This window comes from Eumetopias jubatus, unplaced genomic scaffold, assembly GCF_037043125.1.
Source record: "Eumetopias jubatus isolate StellerSeaLion01/CBP00866 unplaced genomic scaffold, mEumJub1_p1.0 scaffold_7, whole genome shotgun sequence".
In the NCBI taxonomy this organism is placed as follows: Eukaryota; Metazoa; Chordata; class Mammalia; order Carnivora; family Otariidae; genus Eumetopias; species Eumetopias jubatus.
In genome coordinates, this window is record NW_028274813.1 from 39,906,558 (window position 1) to 39,922,778 (window position 16,221).

A 16,221-nucleotide genomic window follows, 5' to 3' on the forward strand; every position below is an offset into this window, starting at 1 on the left:
TAGTCTAAGAAGAAGGTTCTGAGGCCATGTGTGCAGGTGATTTGGGTTACAATGGAGAGGAGAGAATGAATGCAAGAGACATCATGGAGGGTCTTGGCCTGATTGGATGTGGAGACTGAGGGAGAGAATGGAGTCAAGAATGGCTTCAATGTTTATTGAGTCTGCATGACTGGTAGGATGGTAGTGCCACAAACAGGAATGGAGGAGTCAGTAGAAAGGCGTGGTTTGTAGGTAGGAAGAGGAAAACAAAAACATAAAAATTAAGAACTAAGTATTTTTACACTATTTTGTCTAATCCTAGCAGTAATCTTTTGTGGTACATTTTCATTTTTTTCATTTTTATAGATGAGGTTCAAATGGGTTAAATGACTGATTCAAGATTATGTAGATAGAGTCTGACCTAGGTTTTCTGACTCTAACCTTACTGTATATTTTATTACTTCACAGATGAGTTCTCTTTTGAATGTGTTGAGTTTGCCTTACCAGTTGGACATCCAGATAGAAACATCTAACAGGAATAGAGTAAAGGAGAAAGACTGTAACTGTAAGTAGTTTTTAAAAGTTCAGGAATACAAGAGACTGGCAAGAGAATATAAAAAGGAAATAGAAAATGTCTAGGTATAAACAACAAGAGAGGTGAGGGGCACCCGGGTGGCTCAGTCGGTTAAGTGTCTGCCTTCAGCTCAGGTCATGATCTCAGGGTCCTGGGATGGAGCCTCACATCAGGCTCCCTGCTCAGCGGGGAGTCTGCTTCTCCTTCTGTCCCTCCCCCTCCCCCCAACCCTGCTTGTGTTCTCTCTCTCTCTCAAATAAATAAATAAAATCTTAAAAAAAAACAAACAAGAGAGGCGAAGTTACAGAGAAGGAATGGTTAGCAGCATCAAGTATAGTAGAGGCTAGGAGAGTGAGGGCCCATCATTTCATTGGGTACCATCACTCATTCAGTGGTACTGGCATGTGTGAGCATCCCCAGTGGTGATATACATCATTGACTGAGATTGAGTTACAAAGAGAGATGCCTACGATCATTCAATAATATCCAAATGACGCACTCATTTAGCAAATGTAGAATGCACATTTTTTAAATGGCTGGAGCTCAATAAAACCTATTAAAATGTACTTCAAAATCCTAAAAAAGGGTTTAATAAATACTGTCAACTTATTTGCTGACTTATGTCAATATCTTATCAGTATAAAACAAAGTTTATGCTACTGTAACTCCCTGAAGTAGTACAGGAAGCATGAAATCTTTATATATAAGAGTTAGATTACTGAAAGTCATTACATACACAACAGTGAAACTGTTAAAGTGAGTATCTATTAAGTGATTCGGAAACATCAAACTGTATTTATGGAGTTACGAATCCAGCCAGCCCCATGCTAGTTTTTATGACTTATGAGGTACATGAAACATTTTAGCTGTCCCCAAGGAACTTATAGTCACTTATATACTGTTTTGTGATGCTTTGAATTTATTTCTTTAAATTGTAAATGCCCTGAATCTATGACTAGGTTCAAAGTTTCTCAAGCACAAGGACTATGTTTTATGCTTTGGAGTGAATCCTGACTTGACCAAAGTTGTCTGCTGTCAATGGCTAGCTCAACTGGTAATACATAGATAGATAGTATGATAATATGAATCTGTAATGATAATGCTACAGTGGCAAAAATCTACTCAACAAGGAAGTCTCTATAAAACAAGGTCTTCTTTAAACTGAAAAAGATAGTCCTTTTATTTCATAAAATAAATGAAGCTAAGAAATATCAAATGATACATAATTAGAAATCTGCAATGCTCTTTTGCTAAAGAAATAAATAAAGGCTGTTTTGACAGAAAATCTTTGTATTTGGGTTCTAGCTCTACTCCAGTACTTTTTTTTTAAATTTTATTGTTATGTTAATCACCATACATTACATCATTAGTTTTTGATGTAGTGTTCCATGATTCATTGTTTGCGTATAACACCCAGTGCTCCATTCAGTACATGCCCTCCTTAATACCCATCACCAGGCTAACCCATCTCCCCACCCCCTCCCCTCTAGAACCCTCAGTTTGTTTCTCAGAGTCCATAGTCTCTCATGGTTCCTCTCTCCCTCTGATTTCCCCCCCTTCATTTTTCCCTTCCTAGTATCTTCTTCTTTTTTTTTTTTTAACATATAATGTATTATTTGTTTCAGAGGTACAGATCTGTGATTCATCAGTCTTACACAATTCACAGCACTCACCATAGCACAAACCCTCCCCAATGTCTATCACCCAGCCACCCCATCCCTCCCACCCCCCCACCACTCCAGCAACCCTCAGTTTGTTTCCTGAGATTAAGAATTCCTCATATCAGGGGCGCCTGGGTGGCTCAGTTGTTAGGCGTCTGCCTTCGGCTCAGGTCATGATCCCAGAGTCCTGGGATCGAGCCCCGCATCGGGCTCCCTGCTCAACGGGGAACCTGCTTCTCCCTCTCCCACTCCCCCTGCTTGTGTTCCCTCTCTCGCTATGTCTCTATCTGTCAAATAAATAAATAAAATCTTAAAAAAAATTCCTCATATCAGTGAGATCATATGATACATGTCATGTATCATACTCCAGTACTTTTTATTTAAATCCTAAATCACTGGCTTTAAAAGTATTAATAAAAGAGAAGCCAGTGTTTAAATAAAATAACTAGACATGTAGCACATAGAGCAATTTAAAGCACGTTAGTGGTTTTTTCCTTTTTTTTTAAAGTAATCTCTACACCCAGTGTGGGGCTGGAACTCATAAACCCTAGATCAAGAGTTGCATGCTCTTCCAACAGAGCCAGCCAGGCACCCCAGTAGTTATTTCTTAACATCCATAAAAAAATCACAGCCAAGGTGGCCAAACTTGCGGTACACTAAAAGTAAAAAACAATCTTTCAAATTCTGCCAATATATATTTGATTTTCTTCTTAAAATGGATCAAGGTTATTCTCATTAAAACCAAGCAAACAATTGCTAATAATTACCAAATTTGATTTGATCAAATTTATCAGATTTGATTATCCATCAAAGCTGGGGCGCCTGGGTGGCTCAGCTGGTTAAGCGTCTGACTTAGGCTCAGGTCCTGATCTCGCAGTCCCAGGATCAAGCCTGACGGGGCCCTGGGATCAAGCCCTATGTGGGCTCCTCACTCAGCCTCCTTCTCTCTCCCTCCCTCTCCCTTTGCCCCTCCTTCTCCCTTCCCCCTGCTCATGCTCTCTCTCTCTCATATAAATAAATAAAAAAATCTTTTAAAAAAATCCATCAAAGCTCATTTACTATCAGGCTGACAAAGTTACCTAAATGGCTTTTAAGTCATTTTGTTTTTATGTTTTTTTCTCTATAATCTACTTGTTTTGTAAAAAGCCTCCTCTGCAATAAGTTAAAAAGAAACAAATAATAATAAACAAATCTATTTAGGTTGAGTGAATATAAACAAAAGACTAAAAAATTATTCATGCACCCAGCAGACAGACACCATTCAGTTTTTGCACTTGAAAAATCAAGGCCTTTGTTTATATGGGAACTGGGATGAATACCTTTTATATCTTTGTACATAAAAATCAGGTATTGTGGTTAAGCAAACAGTGGTAACTGCTTGGCAAATGGATGCACTGATACAAAAAAAAAGTATTTTAAAAGGTCTCTTTCTTACTTGGGCAGAACTTCTCAGACTTTTCCACCAATGTACCCCCAAGGCCCTTGAGATTTTACTCACAGAGGTTAAGAGCTATGTAAAATATAAATCAGGGGGCTTGTTTTAAAGTAATCCATAACAATCATATATTTTGCTTTATGAAAAGTTACTGCAATGTTTCCATTTTATTCCATAAAAGTCAACGTTTGTTTCAACACTGACTGTGAGCAAAATCCTCTGGGATGATATATCAAGTCCATTCTATAGCTTTATGTGTTTCCTGGTTTCCACACACCCAAATTTGCAGCATATTCTAGGATTCTATGGCAATCTTTGGCTTGTTCGTGGGCTCCCCAATTTTGAGAAAATGACTGCAGAAGTGTGAAAGTTAAAATTAGTGGTATTTTTCTGCTGCAAACTTCTTTCCCTTCTTCCCACCTTCCTTTGTTTCTTGCCTTCTTTGTCCTTCCTTCCTCCCTTCTCCTCTTCCTTCCTTCACTCCCACCTCCCTTCCTTCTTTCCGTTCTTTAAAATCATTTCTTTGGTTGTACCCTCGAGTTGAAGCAACACAACCACTTTCTGGTTTGTACCAGTAGGCTTCAATTTTGAAGTGTATATGCCCATTTCCTGCTTCTTCTGTTTCTGGTGGCTCTCTCCATTTTTATCTAAATGGGCTTTCCACCCAAATTCCTGGCTTTTAAGTGTATGCCTTATGTTAACTCAGTTATCTATAGCTAGCTAGGACCTGTGCACCCTGACCCTAGCTGGCTATAGATAACTGGTTTGTGCACCCTGACCCTAGCTGGCTATAGATAACTGGTTTGACTTTGACTATAGACCCCCAGGAAGTTTGCTAGGTAGCCTCCTCCAGTGTCTGCAACCTGCTGTGGCCAATCCTGCTTCTGCATTCCTTCTCTATTCTAGCTTCTCATATAGTATTCAGAATCCAGGCCTACGTCCAGTCCAGAAATGAACAGTATAAACATACATAAAATTAATACTTGGCCATAAACTTTTGAAAATTGTATTCTGGCAACAGAAAATGTATTGGTGGCAAAAGAGGTAATGGCCAATTTACAGTGGATGAATATTCTATATGAGAAGTGTTTTGAAAATTAGACATCTTAAGATTTTATAAGTTGATATTTTGGTTGATGATCTATCTTAAGCACCTAAAATTATTTTTAAAGCTGTAACTAAATTTCAGATAGATTTACCAGTCATCAGATCGAGTGCCTTCTTCAAAGTGGATATTTCCCACAGTCTCCAACTCAATTAACAAAAATGGGATCAATAATCCATGACTTTTCTTCTTTTGCTTTACTTCAACACGATAAATTGCTTCAATTCTATTTAAGAAAAAAAAAGCCATTAGAAACACTTAAGAATCACATTAAAATTAATTTTTTTATAGCTGATCTGAAAATATAGGCTTCTTTCAAAGGATAAAGAAAGCCTGGTGTTAACAGTTAAACCAAGGAAAAGATACTCTATTTCTGGCAATTAAAATCACTTCAAATTATGTTAACTTCAGAATATGTGAAGGTTAGAAGGCTAACCTGGCTCCACCGCTTATGACTCTCAGATCTTTTTATGCTGTAGTTTCTTAGTAAAATGGCAATATTAATAGTACCACACCTGAAAAAGCTTTTTTGAGGATTATATGCAAAATACTTGTAAAGCTCTTAGCAAAGAATTTGGCCCAGAGAACCCAATAAATGTTAGTTATTATTTTTTTAAAGATTTTATTTATTCATTTGAGAGAGCGAGAATGAGAGAGAGAGAGAGAGAGAGCACATGAGAGGGGGGAGGGTCAGAGGGAGAAGCAGACTCCCTGCTGAGCAGGGAGTCCGATGCGGGACTCGATCCCAGGACTCCAGGATCATGACCTGAGCCGAAGGCAGTCGCTTAACCAACTAGTAGTATTTACAGGGCAAACTAACTTATCCATTTAGTGCCCTAGTAAATAAAAAATTTACAGTACTTACTAAGTCTTCTTGCTTTATATTTCTAGTTGATACTCAACCAGAGTTTGTTTCTACATGATTCCAGACAACTGCGTATATGCTTTGCTCAGTCAGATCTATGTGGTGAGTTTTCTGCATCAGTAGCAGCTCTTTTTTTAGTTTGCATTCACTAGAGCAGTGATGTGACAGGAAGCCAGTAGGGGGAAATTCACTGTGCCTAAGTATTGCCTCTGGAAAAAACTACATATGTCAGCTTTGAACCAATGATGTCTAGCTCTACTGGGAACTGGACTAGAAACACATTCCATGTTTTACTTCATAATATAATTCTTTCCACTCATGAAGAAGGGAACTGAGCTCAACTGATAGCCTAGAACGTTCTATTCTCTCATGTTTTGAGTTTGAACACCTAGACAATTCATAAAACATACTCATCTAGTTTTTTGTTCCAGAATGTTACCCTTTCATTCAAGGCATTTAGTTTGGTCAGTATCTTCTGTTGAAGATTTGGTTCTTCTGTGATAGTTTCACAGTTCTTTGATTTTTCAAGTTCAGTTACTTTGTTGTTACTGGATCTATCATTGTGCCCTTTGCCAGATCCCTTGAGTTCAGCAAGTTCCCGTTCCAGCTGTTGAAATCAGTGTGCCAGAGAGCAAAAATTTTTAGTGGAATTATTAAATATATAGTTAATTTAAATTAACAAAATAAAAATCTAGATAATAAATAGGCCAAACTTCATAAAAACATGCTAAACATGTGATTACAACTTTGGTACAAGTTTAGTCAGCCAATTTCTCTTGACCAAGGGACAGTCTTAACTACTTCAAATGTGGTAGCTTTTTTAACTGACAATGAGAAAAGCAAAGAAATGGATTTTTAAATATTAAGTGATGAGTTTGCTTCTATTAAAGCCAAAGTAAAATTATAACAAATATTGGTTTTGGTATAAATAAAATATCTAAACTTCAAATTAATGTGACTTCTGTCACCTACCTTTCAATTTTTCAATATTTTTTCAAGTACTTTGGTATTCTGGGGAAAAAATCAACCACAGCAAATATACAAAATATGTATATAGGGATGCATATTTTTCCTTTTGCCACAGTCTCCTATATATGGCTCAGCACAGCAATGTCTCTATTTAAAATTTTGATATTTTGTTTTTTCTTGTTCATAATGGGCTTTGTCGGCATTCATCTGCATTTCGAAAAAATACTGTACTAGGTATGATTTATTGTAGTTACTGAGGTTTTTAGCACTCAGATTTTGGGCCCACAGTAAGTGCCTCATTTGCCTTGCCTTAATCCCTGCCTTGCAGGATTTCAAGATAAATTGTACTATACCTGGAGAGGTGTATATATATAGAAATTTACAAAGTATCTGTCCTCCCCCTCTATAATGGCTATATCCAGCTGTTAAAAAACAAATTAAGCATATTTATAAAAATGGTTACTAGTTTATCTTATCTAGAGGTATTATTTTTCACATTTGCAGGTTTTACTTAATACGTTCATTTCCACATAAAAATAGATATAAAATGATTTCCATACACTGGTTCATCTTTTATTCAAAAATAAATTTTGTTAATGTTTTACTCTGAGGATAACTTTCTATTATATTATTAATTAAAACCTGTTTATTTTAGAAATATATATTATGACTTATATTATCTATTAATATAATTAATGATAATGTATTTATAAATATTAAATATATTTAAAAGACTTGGGTTTTAATGGTAGTATACTATTCTATCTTTTTTTTTAATTTTTTTAATTTTTTTATTATTGTTATTATACTATTCTATCTTAAGAATGAATAATTCTTCCCCTCTGGTTAAACATTTAGGTAAGTTTCCAATTTTTTGTTGTTATTAATAGTACAGTGATAAATAGCTTATGTATGTAAATATTTATCCAAATCCTTAGAACAGAGTACACGTAGATTTACGGGGTCTGAGGCTACAGGCATTTTCAGGCTGTGACTACGTATGACCCAAATTACATTCCATCGGTGGTATAGTAGTGTCACACTCTTTACCAGCCTGAGCACTATCATGTGTTATACTTTGACAATTTTATAGGCAAAAATGGTTGTTTGTTACCTTAATTCACATTTGGAAACTCATAATTAAGTTGAGCCCTTCTTTCAAATGTTTATTAGTCATTCTTTATTTCTTCTTTTGTAAAATAGAAGTTTATGTGCTTTGCTTGGTTTTCTATTTCAATATTTGATTTTTGTTTTATTTATGACTGTTTATACTAGGGATATCACATCTGTCCAGGATGTTTGTTGAAGACATTTTTCACACTGTCACTTATTGTTTACTTTTATTAATGATGCTTTTTAAGTACCAAAGCATTTTACTTTTATTTTTTTGTAATTGAATCTGCATTCTGTTCTTTTGTCACTTCTAATATTTCTTTTATTTGGTAGGCTGAGATCAGGTAAACATATTCATCTATATATTCTTCAGTTTTTTCAGGTTTTTAAAATTTTTACATTTAGTTCTTTTTTCCCCACTGGCATTTATTTTTGGTAAAGTGTAAACTAAGAATACAATTCCCCTATTCCCAAATAGTTTATTTTTTTAATACCATTTGTTGAATGATTATATTTTCTTGCCTTTAAAAAAATACAGTAAGTTCTAATATGTACAAAGTTCTATTTTGAGGTTAATAATCCTTAATTTTTCAGAGACTACTTTTGGTAAAGGAAATACAATTTACTCCAAGTAAAAAAAACAAACATAACTACCAAAGTATAGCTTGATTTAAAGTTCCCACCCTGTCTTAATACCTTAATAGTATTAGTAAAGGAATATTTTAGCACTTTAGGCAAAAAAATGAATTTTGAGCACAGCCTGAAGGTGTCTAACAAAAATGCAGCTGAAATAACTTCAATAGATCTCTGTAACTTTTGGATTCATATTGGATTACACAGCTTTTTAAAATGTTTATAAATTAATAAGCCTATACCTTTTTATGGTTGCAGACTTCTAAGCACACAATGAAGCTTAGTCAAGCAAATGGAATCAAAAGTTTGGGGGCAAACTTGGAAGTACTAATAAAAAAATTTATATATATATACTATATATGTAATTTAAAAGATAATGCTGTCTTTTTGCCAGTTTTCTTAAGATATGGCCACTGAAATTTTACAATATTAAATCTTACATTTTTTTTCACAAAGCTAAATAATTTTATTTGTTCTTCTGGCAACTTCTGTAATTTGCATTTTCGATCATTCAGTTTTTCAAGGTCTTCATTAAGATGCCTCTGAACAGTTTTTATACGCATATTGTAATACATTATTTTTTTCATTGCTGTGGTCTAAAAGTGAGGGGAAAAAACAACAAAAGATTAACTGAAGCAAAAAACATTATAAGTAATTATTAGTGGCATTAAGGGAGTGTGATATGTTCTATATAACCCACTGGAAAGTTTTGAATGCTCGATTACTAATAATGATGATAGTTGAAATGATAATGGCTACAGAGTGCTGTATTTAAACTTAATAAGCAAAATATAAAATTCCAAAGATTTTCTTTGTGGATAATATTTTCAGTGTGAGGCATATTCACATTTATTCGAGGATGACAACGTTAAGAGCCTCCAGATAGAATTCAGTTTATAAAACCATATCATTTAGCTAAAGAGGCAGTACTACTAAAGCAAATATGTAATTATATTATTCCTATTTGATTAATTTAGGGAAAAAATACACTGAAGAGCATTAAAAGCAAATGTAACATTATTCAATTGAGTTTTTAAAAGCATGTTTTAATGCTTTTTTTCCCCAATTCTCTAAAAGGATGCTCTAAATAAACTTTTTTTTTTTCCCCAATTCTCTAAAAGGATGCTCTAAATAAACTTGTTTTAGATTGAGCAAATAATTAAATCGTCAATCTACCCATCACCTAGAATACCTTAATACCAGTGGATCACTCAGTTATTAATAAATACATGCTGATAAATAGACTAAATCTACTATTGAAAAATACACCAGTTATACTAATACTATACTACTACAGCTAATACTCATAAGCAGTATTAGTCAAAAAGAACTAGCTGAGGAAAAAATAAACAAATCAAATGCACTATTAAATGTGACCTATATTTAACTGTTTACCTGAAATAATGAAGGCATTTCTTTTTATCAGGAAACCTGTACCTCAAATAATTTGGAAGGCTTGTACACTGTTCTGGACATGTGTTTTCATAAATGCAGGCTTTTGTTATGTGATTCATTTGGTAGAGAGTGGATAATTAAGATCCCAACAGAATTATTTGGCATAAATCATGGAACAGACACAAATATATGGCAGGATGAACAGGCCAAAAGTATTCCCTTGCCCATGCATATTATGAAGTTCTGAAATTGAAATCACTAAATTCCTCTGCAAAAAATAAGGCATTAATAACACAGAACGGTTCAGGAAAAAAAAGTGTTTTTTAGAATGATTAAGGTATAAAAAATTCCTGACAAAGAAGAGCTTATTTTGGAAGTGCAGCTGAATTAGAAGAAAAAAGGAAATGGCAAGTCGTGTTTCTTAATTTTTGACTATTTGGAGAAAATGGAAAATCCAATAAAGAATGCTTTGAGTCTGTGGCAGCTAAAAAATTCTAATGAATTCTTAAATCTAAAATGAGAGAACATGGGTAGAGATAGGACTGCTAGATAAAATGTAAGATGCCAAGTTAAATTTGAACTTCAGGTAAACAGTAAATAATGTTTGAGTATAAATGAATAAGTATAACTAAGTTTAAGAAGTATGATATTAAAACATTATTTGTTGCTTATCTGAAATTCAAATTTAACTTGGAGTCCCTTAGGTGGGGGACAAAAAAATACTGCTTTTCTTTTGTTTTTAAATTTTTTAAATATTTTATTTATTTAAGAGAGAGAGAGAGCATAAGTGGGGGGGACAGGGGCAGAGGGAGAGGGAGCAGACTCCCCGCTGAGCAGGGAGCCCGACAAGGGGCTTGATCCCAGGACCCTGATATCATGACCTGAGCCAAAGGTGGATTGCTGAACTTAACCAACTGAGCCACGCAGGCCCCCTAATTATTTTTGAATAAGTAATATATTCATGTTTCAAACAGCAAAATAATTGAAAAGTATACAATGAAAAGTCTACTTCCCACACCTGTTTCCCATCTGCCCCACCTTCCACAGGTATCTACTGATTTCAGTTTCTAGTGTATCCCTACACAGTTTCTTCTACTGTACTTTTATATTTTATTAAGAATATACCTATATCTGCATTTAGGGACATAAATTATGATATTTTACTGTTCCTGAACTCTTTCTTTTTTTTTCATTAAGATTTTATTTATTTATTTGACAGAGAGAGACCAAGCGGGAGAAGGAACATAAGCAGGGGCAGAGGGAGAGGGAGAAGCAGGCTTCCTACTGAGCAGGGAGCCCGACGTAGGGCTCGATCCCAGGATCCTGGGATCATGCCCTGAGCCGAAGGCAGACACTTAACAACTGAGCCACCCAGGCGCCCCATTCCTGAACTCTTTCAAAAATCACTTACAGTGTCATAACAATAAATAAGAGTTATCAATTGGGGTTTTTTTATCCTTGTTTGAGAGTATATACTTAGACTTTGGAAAAGTGGGGAAGACTATGTTGTAAATTTTAAATACATGGCAAATCGACTTTATAGGCTTACTATATTCAATTTGCTTTTTTGTGTTTGAACTTTTGAGAATGTCGAACTCATTTTTCATCCAATTCCACTTTGGTAGAATTACTTGCTTATTACAGTAAAAAAATTTTTTTGAAAATAGTCTAACTATAATGTGAAATCCAATTGCATGTTTGTACTAACAAACAAAATTCGTTCCATTTGCTTCTTTGATTACCAAAAATGAATGAAGTCATATAGTTTCATAGTGATTATTTTTATAGTATTTAACAATTAAAATGGGTTTTATGCCCATTAACTCACTGTGTCCCTACAATAACACTCAGGACAGGTACTATTTTTATCATCACTATCTTAATAGTTGAGAAAACTGAAGTTTGGGAAGGGAAAGGCCTTATCTAAGTGACTGGTTGTAATGAAAGCAACTGGAGCTTGAATCCAAGTCTTCTGTTTTAAACTCCCATATTCTTCCCTCTTTCCCATGCTGACTCCATGGTGGTCCTCCTGACTTTACTTGCCACTTAATAGTTTACACAAATGACTCCAGAGTCATGGGTGAAAACTGGAAGAATCAACAGTACCCTGCTCAAGAGTTTATCACATTGGAGAATTGCCACAACCAGACACAACCTGTCTTCTTAGGAATGGTAATGAAGAAAAAGCATCTTGGAATCCATATGCAATCCTTAAATAAAAATACTTTGAATTTGAAAAATCATCTTGATCTAAATAAAAACTTGAGCTATATATATATATATATATATATATATATATATACACACATCTTATTTTTGCCTTAAAAGGGTGAAGAAAGAGAAGATAAAAGGAACCATGTAACAATTCCTTCTTTTATTCTTTTAATGATAGTACTTCTGACATATACAAGACTAAACCAAATGTATGACAACCTTAGCCAGAATGTCAAAAGAACCTGCCTCTCTTACCTCTCCTCTTCCATCTCTTCTGCAGGTTCCTCCTCTCTCCCCAGTCTCTAACACCCAACTGACACACTTCCCCATTTACACTATTCCCTTGGTGATTTATCTAGTCCCTGGCTCTATGCACCATCTTTCTGCCTTCAACTCTCATATTTGTATCTCCAACCCAGGCAACTCTCTTAAATAGCAGACTCATATACCTAACTACTTATTGAACATATCCTCTCAGATGTTCAAAAGATTGCTCAAAATTTACATGCCTAAGAGGCATTTGGGTGGGTGGCTCAGTCAGTTAAGTGTCGGACTCTTAATTTTGGCTCAGGTCATGATCTCAGGGTTGTAAGATCAAGCCCTGTGTCAGGCTCTGCTCTCAGAGGAGAGCCTGCTTCTCTCCCTCTTCCTCTGCCCCTCCCCCCACTTGCATGCGTGCCTGCTCTCTCTAAAATAAAAAAAAAATCTTTTAAAAAAATTTTACATGCCTAAAATTAAACCATGATTTTTCCTTTTAACCCACTCCTTCCATATTCTTCCTCAACTCATTAAGAGCAACTTCTTTCCTCCTTCAGTTGCTGAGGCTTGGAATCACTGTTTCTTTCCTCTGCACCTCACATCCAGTCAGTCTACAGCAAATCCAGATGGGTTCCACTTTCTAACTACTACAGAATCTGACTACTTTTTACCACCTCTTCCACTAACACCTTGTATCAAACCATCAACACCTCTCATCCCAGTAACTGGGCCCTAACTGGTTTCTCTGCACTTACTTTTCCCCTCAAATCCTCTATTCTTAATTCATTTGTGAAAAGGATCCCTTTAAAAAATAAGTCATTTTGTCTCTCCTCTTTGAAATTTTCCAGTGGCCCCACCTCACTCAAAGTAAAAGCCAAAATCTTTTTAACATCCTACAGTCTCATATGCTCTCCCCTCCTCGGCCATTCCTGTTTTCATCTCTTCTCTTCCTCTCACTTACTCAGCTCCACCTACACTAACCTCCTGTTCCTGAAATTTGAGACGCATGTTCCTGCCTCAAGTTCTTTGCATTTGCTGATCCCTTAAAAGCTTGCTCACTTACTTCCTTCAGGTCTCTGCCCGAGTGTTGCCTGAGGAAATCCTCTCCCAACAATTCTATATACAGTACCCAACACTCCTCCCTCTGGCCCTAAAATTATCTTGTTTCCTTCACCCTTGTTTTATTTTTCTCCATAGCATTTATCACTACCTGACATACTAGTTGTTTTCCTACCTAGTTGTTTATTATTTGTCTTCTCCCGTAAGAATGTAAACTCCAAGCAAGCAGGGATTTTGTCTGTTTCAGTCACTCTGTGTCTCTAGGGCCTGAGCTGTGCCTGGAATGTAATAGGTATTAAATATTTGTTGGAGAAGTTAATAAGCCAAGTAATTTCATGAAGCGTGAACCAGCTCACCTTGGAAGAAACTGCCTAATGTAAAACTCTGCAGATAATAATGGACATTTCAAAAAATGTGTTACTGTTATTTTTGACTTCATACTGTTAGAGAAGACATTCTTCCCTGAATCTCCAATGACTTTGATCACCTGCTAGTAGACAAAACTCTAGCCCTTTGCTTGATATTGCAAGACAGTTCACTTTTTAGATTGGGGTGGGAGAGAGGATAATCTCAGTTATGGAAAAGAGAGGAGAGACTGGAACCTGAGAATAAATCCTCAGGCTAGTAAGAGAAGAGGAACAAGATAAATAGATAAAGGCATGCTTTATATTGAGATGATGGATGAGCCACAAAGAAAGGATGGGAGGGCTCACGTGGGGGCATCATCATGCTTGGCACGCTCTAGATACTCAAAACCTATTTACTACATGGTTAACTGAATGAACGGAAGTGGCGCACTGGACTGGAAGGAAAGGAAGAAATACAATGTGGAAAGACTATTAATAAATATGGTGAATTCCTATGTACTCCATTCTGAAATTATAGAATTCTTTGATGGCATGTGAAGTTAGACCCTTTACTGGGAGGCTCACCATCAATGGCAGCCTAGGAATGGCTCTCTTCAAGATCTGAGAGATCTTCGAGATTTTGGGAGTGTGGGTTGATCCACCTGTACTTCTAGGGAACCCCAAATCATTTTTAATTAGATTAAAATCTACCTAATCCTGGCATACTACCATCAACCATGGATATTTTTTAATTTTGATATATAGTATTCCAAATGAGAGGGTTACTTATTTCATTTCTACATTAGTTAGGCCTTATTAATTTTTGTATATATAGCACTAGTTCAATTATTCTTGACACTCATGATAATCTTTCCGATTTCTTTTTTAGTTTTGTATAAATTATGTTTTTCTATTAATTCACCTTCTAGTACTGTCATCAAATTTGATATTCTAGTACTAATATTATTTATATACGTTTATGTGAAATATCCAGCTCACTGGGGCAAAAGTAGAGTTGGTGACAAGAACTGACAAGATAATACTACCTACCATATGTGGACACAGCCAGAAAGAAGCAATTAAACTTAAGTCACAGATATCTGATTAGGGATGCACTTACATCTGCCAGTTCCTTGATCTGTTTTGCTGACACATCAAACGTGTCAAGTCTTTGAAGGCTAGGCAAGTGATACAATACATGTGTGGAATAATTACACAGCAGACAAACTGGATTGGTCTTATATTGAGGATCATTCAGACATAAATCCTTTAAGCAACGCAGCCTGGTTAAGTTAGTGAGGTCCTAAAACAACAGCAATAATAATGTTCAATTAATTAATTGCAACTTCCATTTATAAAGGAGGCATTTGAACACTTAAGATCACCCATAATTTAATGTAATGCATTTTACTATGTGCTTAAACATGTTAAAGTGATTTAGATGGATAAAATTTTTTTTCTCTAGTGAAAAACATGTCAACTACATGAAGAACAGCTAGCAATAATTAAACAGCAGACTCTTCTGTAACTATATATTTTAAATATAAAAGGTCAAAGAGGGGAGGGGGTAGGGGGATGGGTTGGCCTGGTGATGGGTATTGAGGAGGGCACGTTCTGCATGGAGCACTGGGTGTTATGAACAAACAATGAATCATGGAACACTGCACCAAAAAACTAATGATATAATATATGGTGATTAACATAACAATAAAAAAATTTTTAAAAAAAGGAAAAAAAAAAAGGTCAAAGAATATTTACTAAACCATGCATTCCACCTGGGACCTTGAAGCCAGTCACCTGAGCACATTTATTTATGAAGACAACGCCGCCCCCTCTGCACAGGCCCTTTGCTAACAACTGTCCCCAGTGTTTCTGTAGGTCTCCTGCTTCCTCTGCCGCCATTTCCCACACTTACCACTCTAGGAACACTGCTCACCATTCTCCTTGGCCTCTAGATCTGCTTTTTTCATCAAAAGCTAGGGGACCCCTGTTTTATCATAATCACTGTTGAATTTCTGATTTTTAGGGGTTTTTGTTTCCTTGTTCTTCTGTAAATGCCCTTTCTACCAGTTAATGGCAACTGAAGCCTAGTTTTCTCCTGAGGGCCTCATTTTCCTTGCACCCTGTGGTGGGTGGGCGGGGGATTAATAATGCACTTCCAGACCAGTGCTTCTCCTGAATATCTTTTATCCTGAGGTTTAAGCCATTGTTTACACCTTCCTTTATTTGGCATCTGGCCCTTGCTTAACTCTTCAGTCTTGTCTCTTCTGTTTCAACCCTAACATTTCTTGTTTTAGCTGTATCAAACAAGTGGAAGTTTCAGAATGTGCTAGACCCTAAGTTATCATTATACCTTTACTCATGCTGCTACCTTTGAGTGCACTGAACTTCATCCCAGTTTTACCTCTTAATCAAAGACTCAATCTAGTATCATCTTTTCTGGGAGTTTTGTTTCATCGCCCAAGTGTGGGGCAAATGGTCCTATGAACTCTCTTTAGCCACTGGGTTTACCTTTGTTATAGAATTTATCACAACTCTATTACCAATTGCTTATGCATACACAAGTCTATAAGCTAAAGGTCTACATGGGCTTTGGCCCTCAGTCTCTAAGCTA

General features: G+C 35.8%; 1 protein-coding gene across 1 annotated transcript in view; it reads right to left on the reverse strand.

Annotated features, from left to right (window-relative positions):
* Positions 1-16,221, reverse strand: part of LRRC9 (leucine rich repeat containing 9) — a 97,407-nt gene that overhangs the window by 73,818 nt on the left and 7,368 nt on the right. Inside the window, exons 6-9 of the mRNA XM_028101043.2 lie at positions 14,728-14,910; positions 8,775-8,930; positions 6,030-6,226; positions 4,849-4,980 (exon numbers count right to left, since the gene is read on the reverse strand). Coding sequence (XP_027956844.2) covers positions 4,849-4,980; positions 6,030-6,226; positions 8,775-8,930; positions 14,728-14,910 — 668 coding nt within the window. The remainder of the gene's footprint in view (positions 1-4,848; positions 4,981-6,029; positions 6,227-8,774; positions 8,931-14,727; positions 14,911-16,221) is intronic.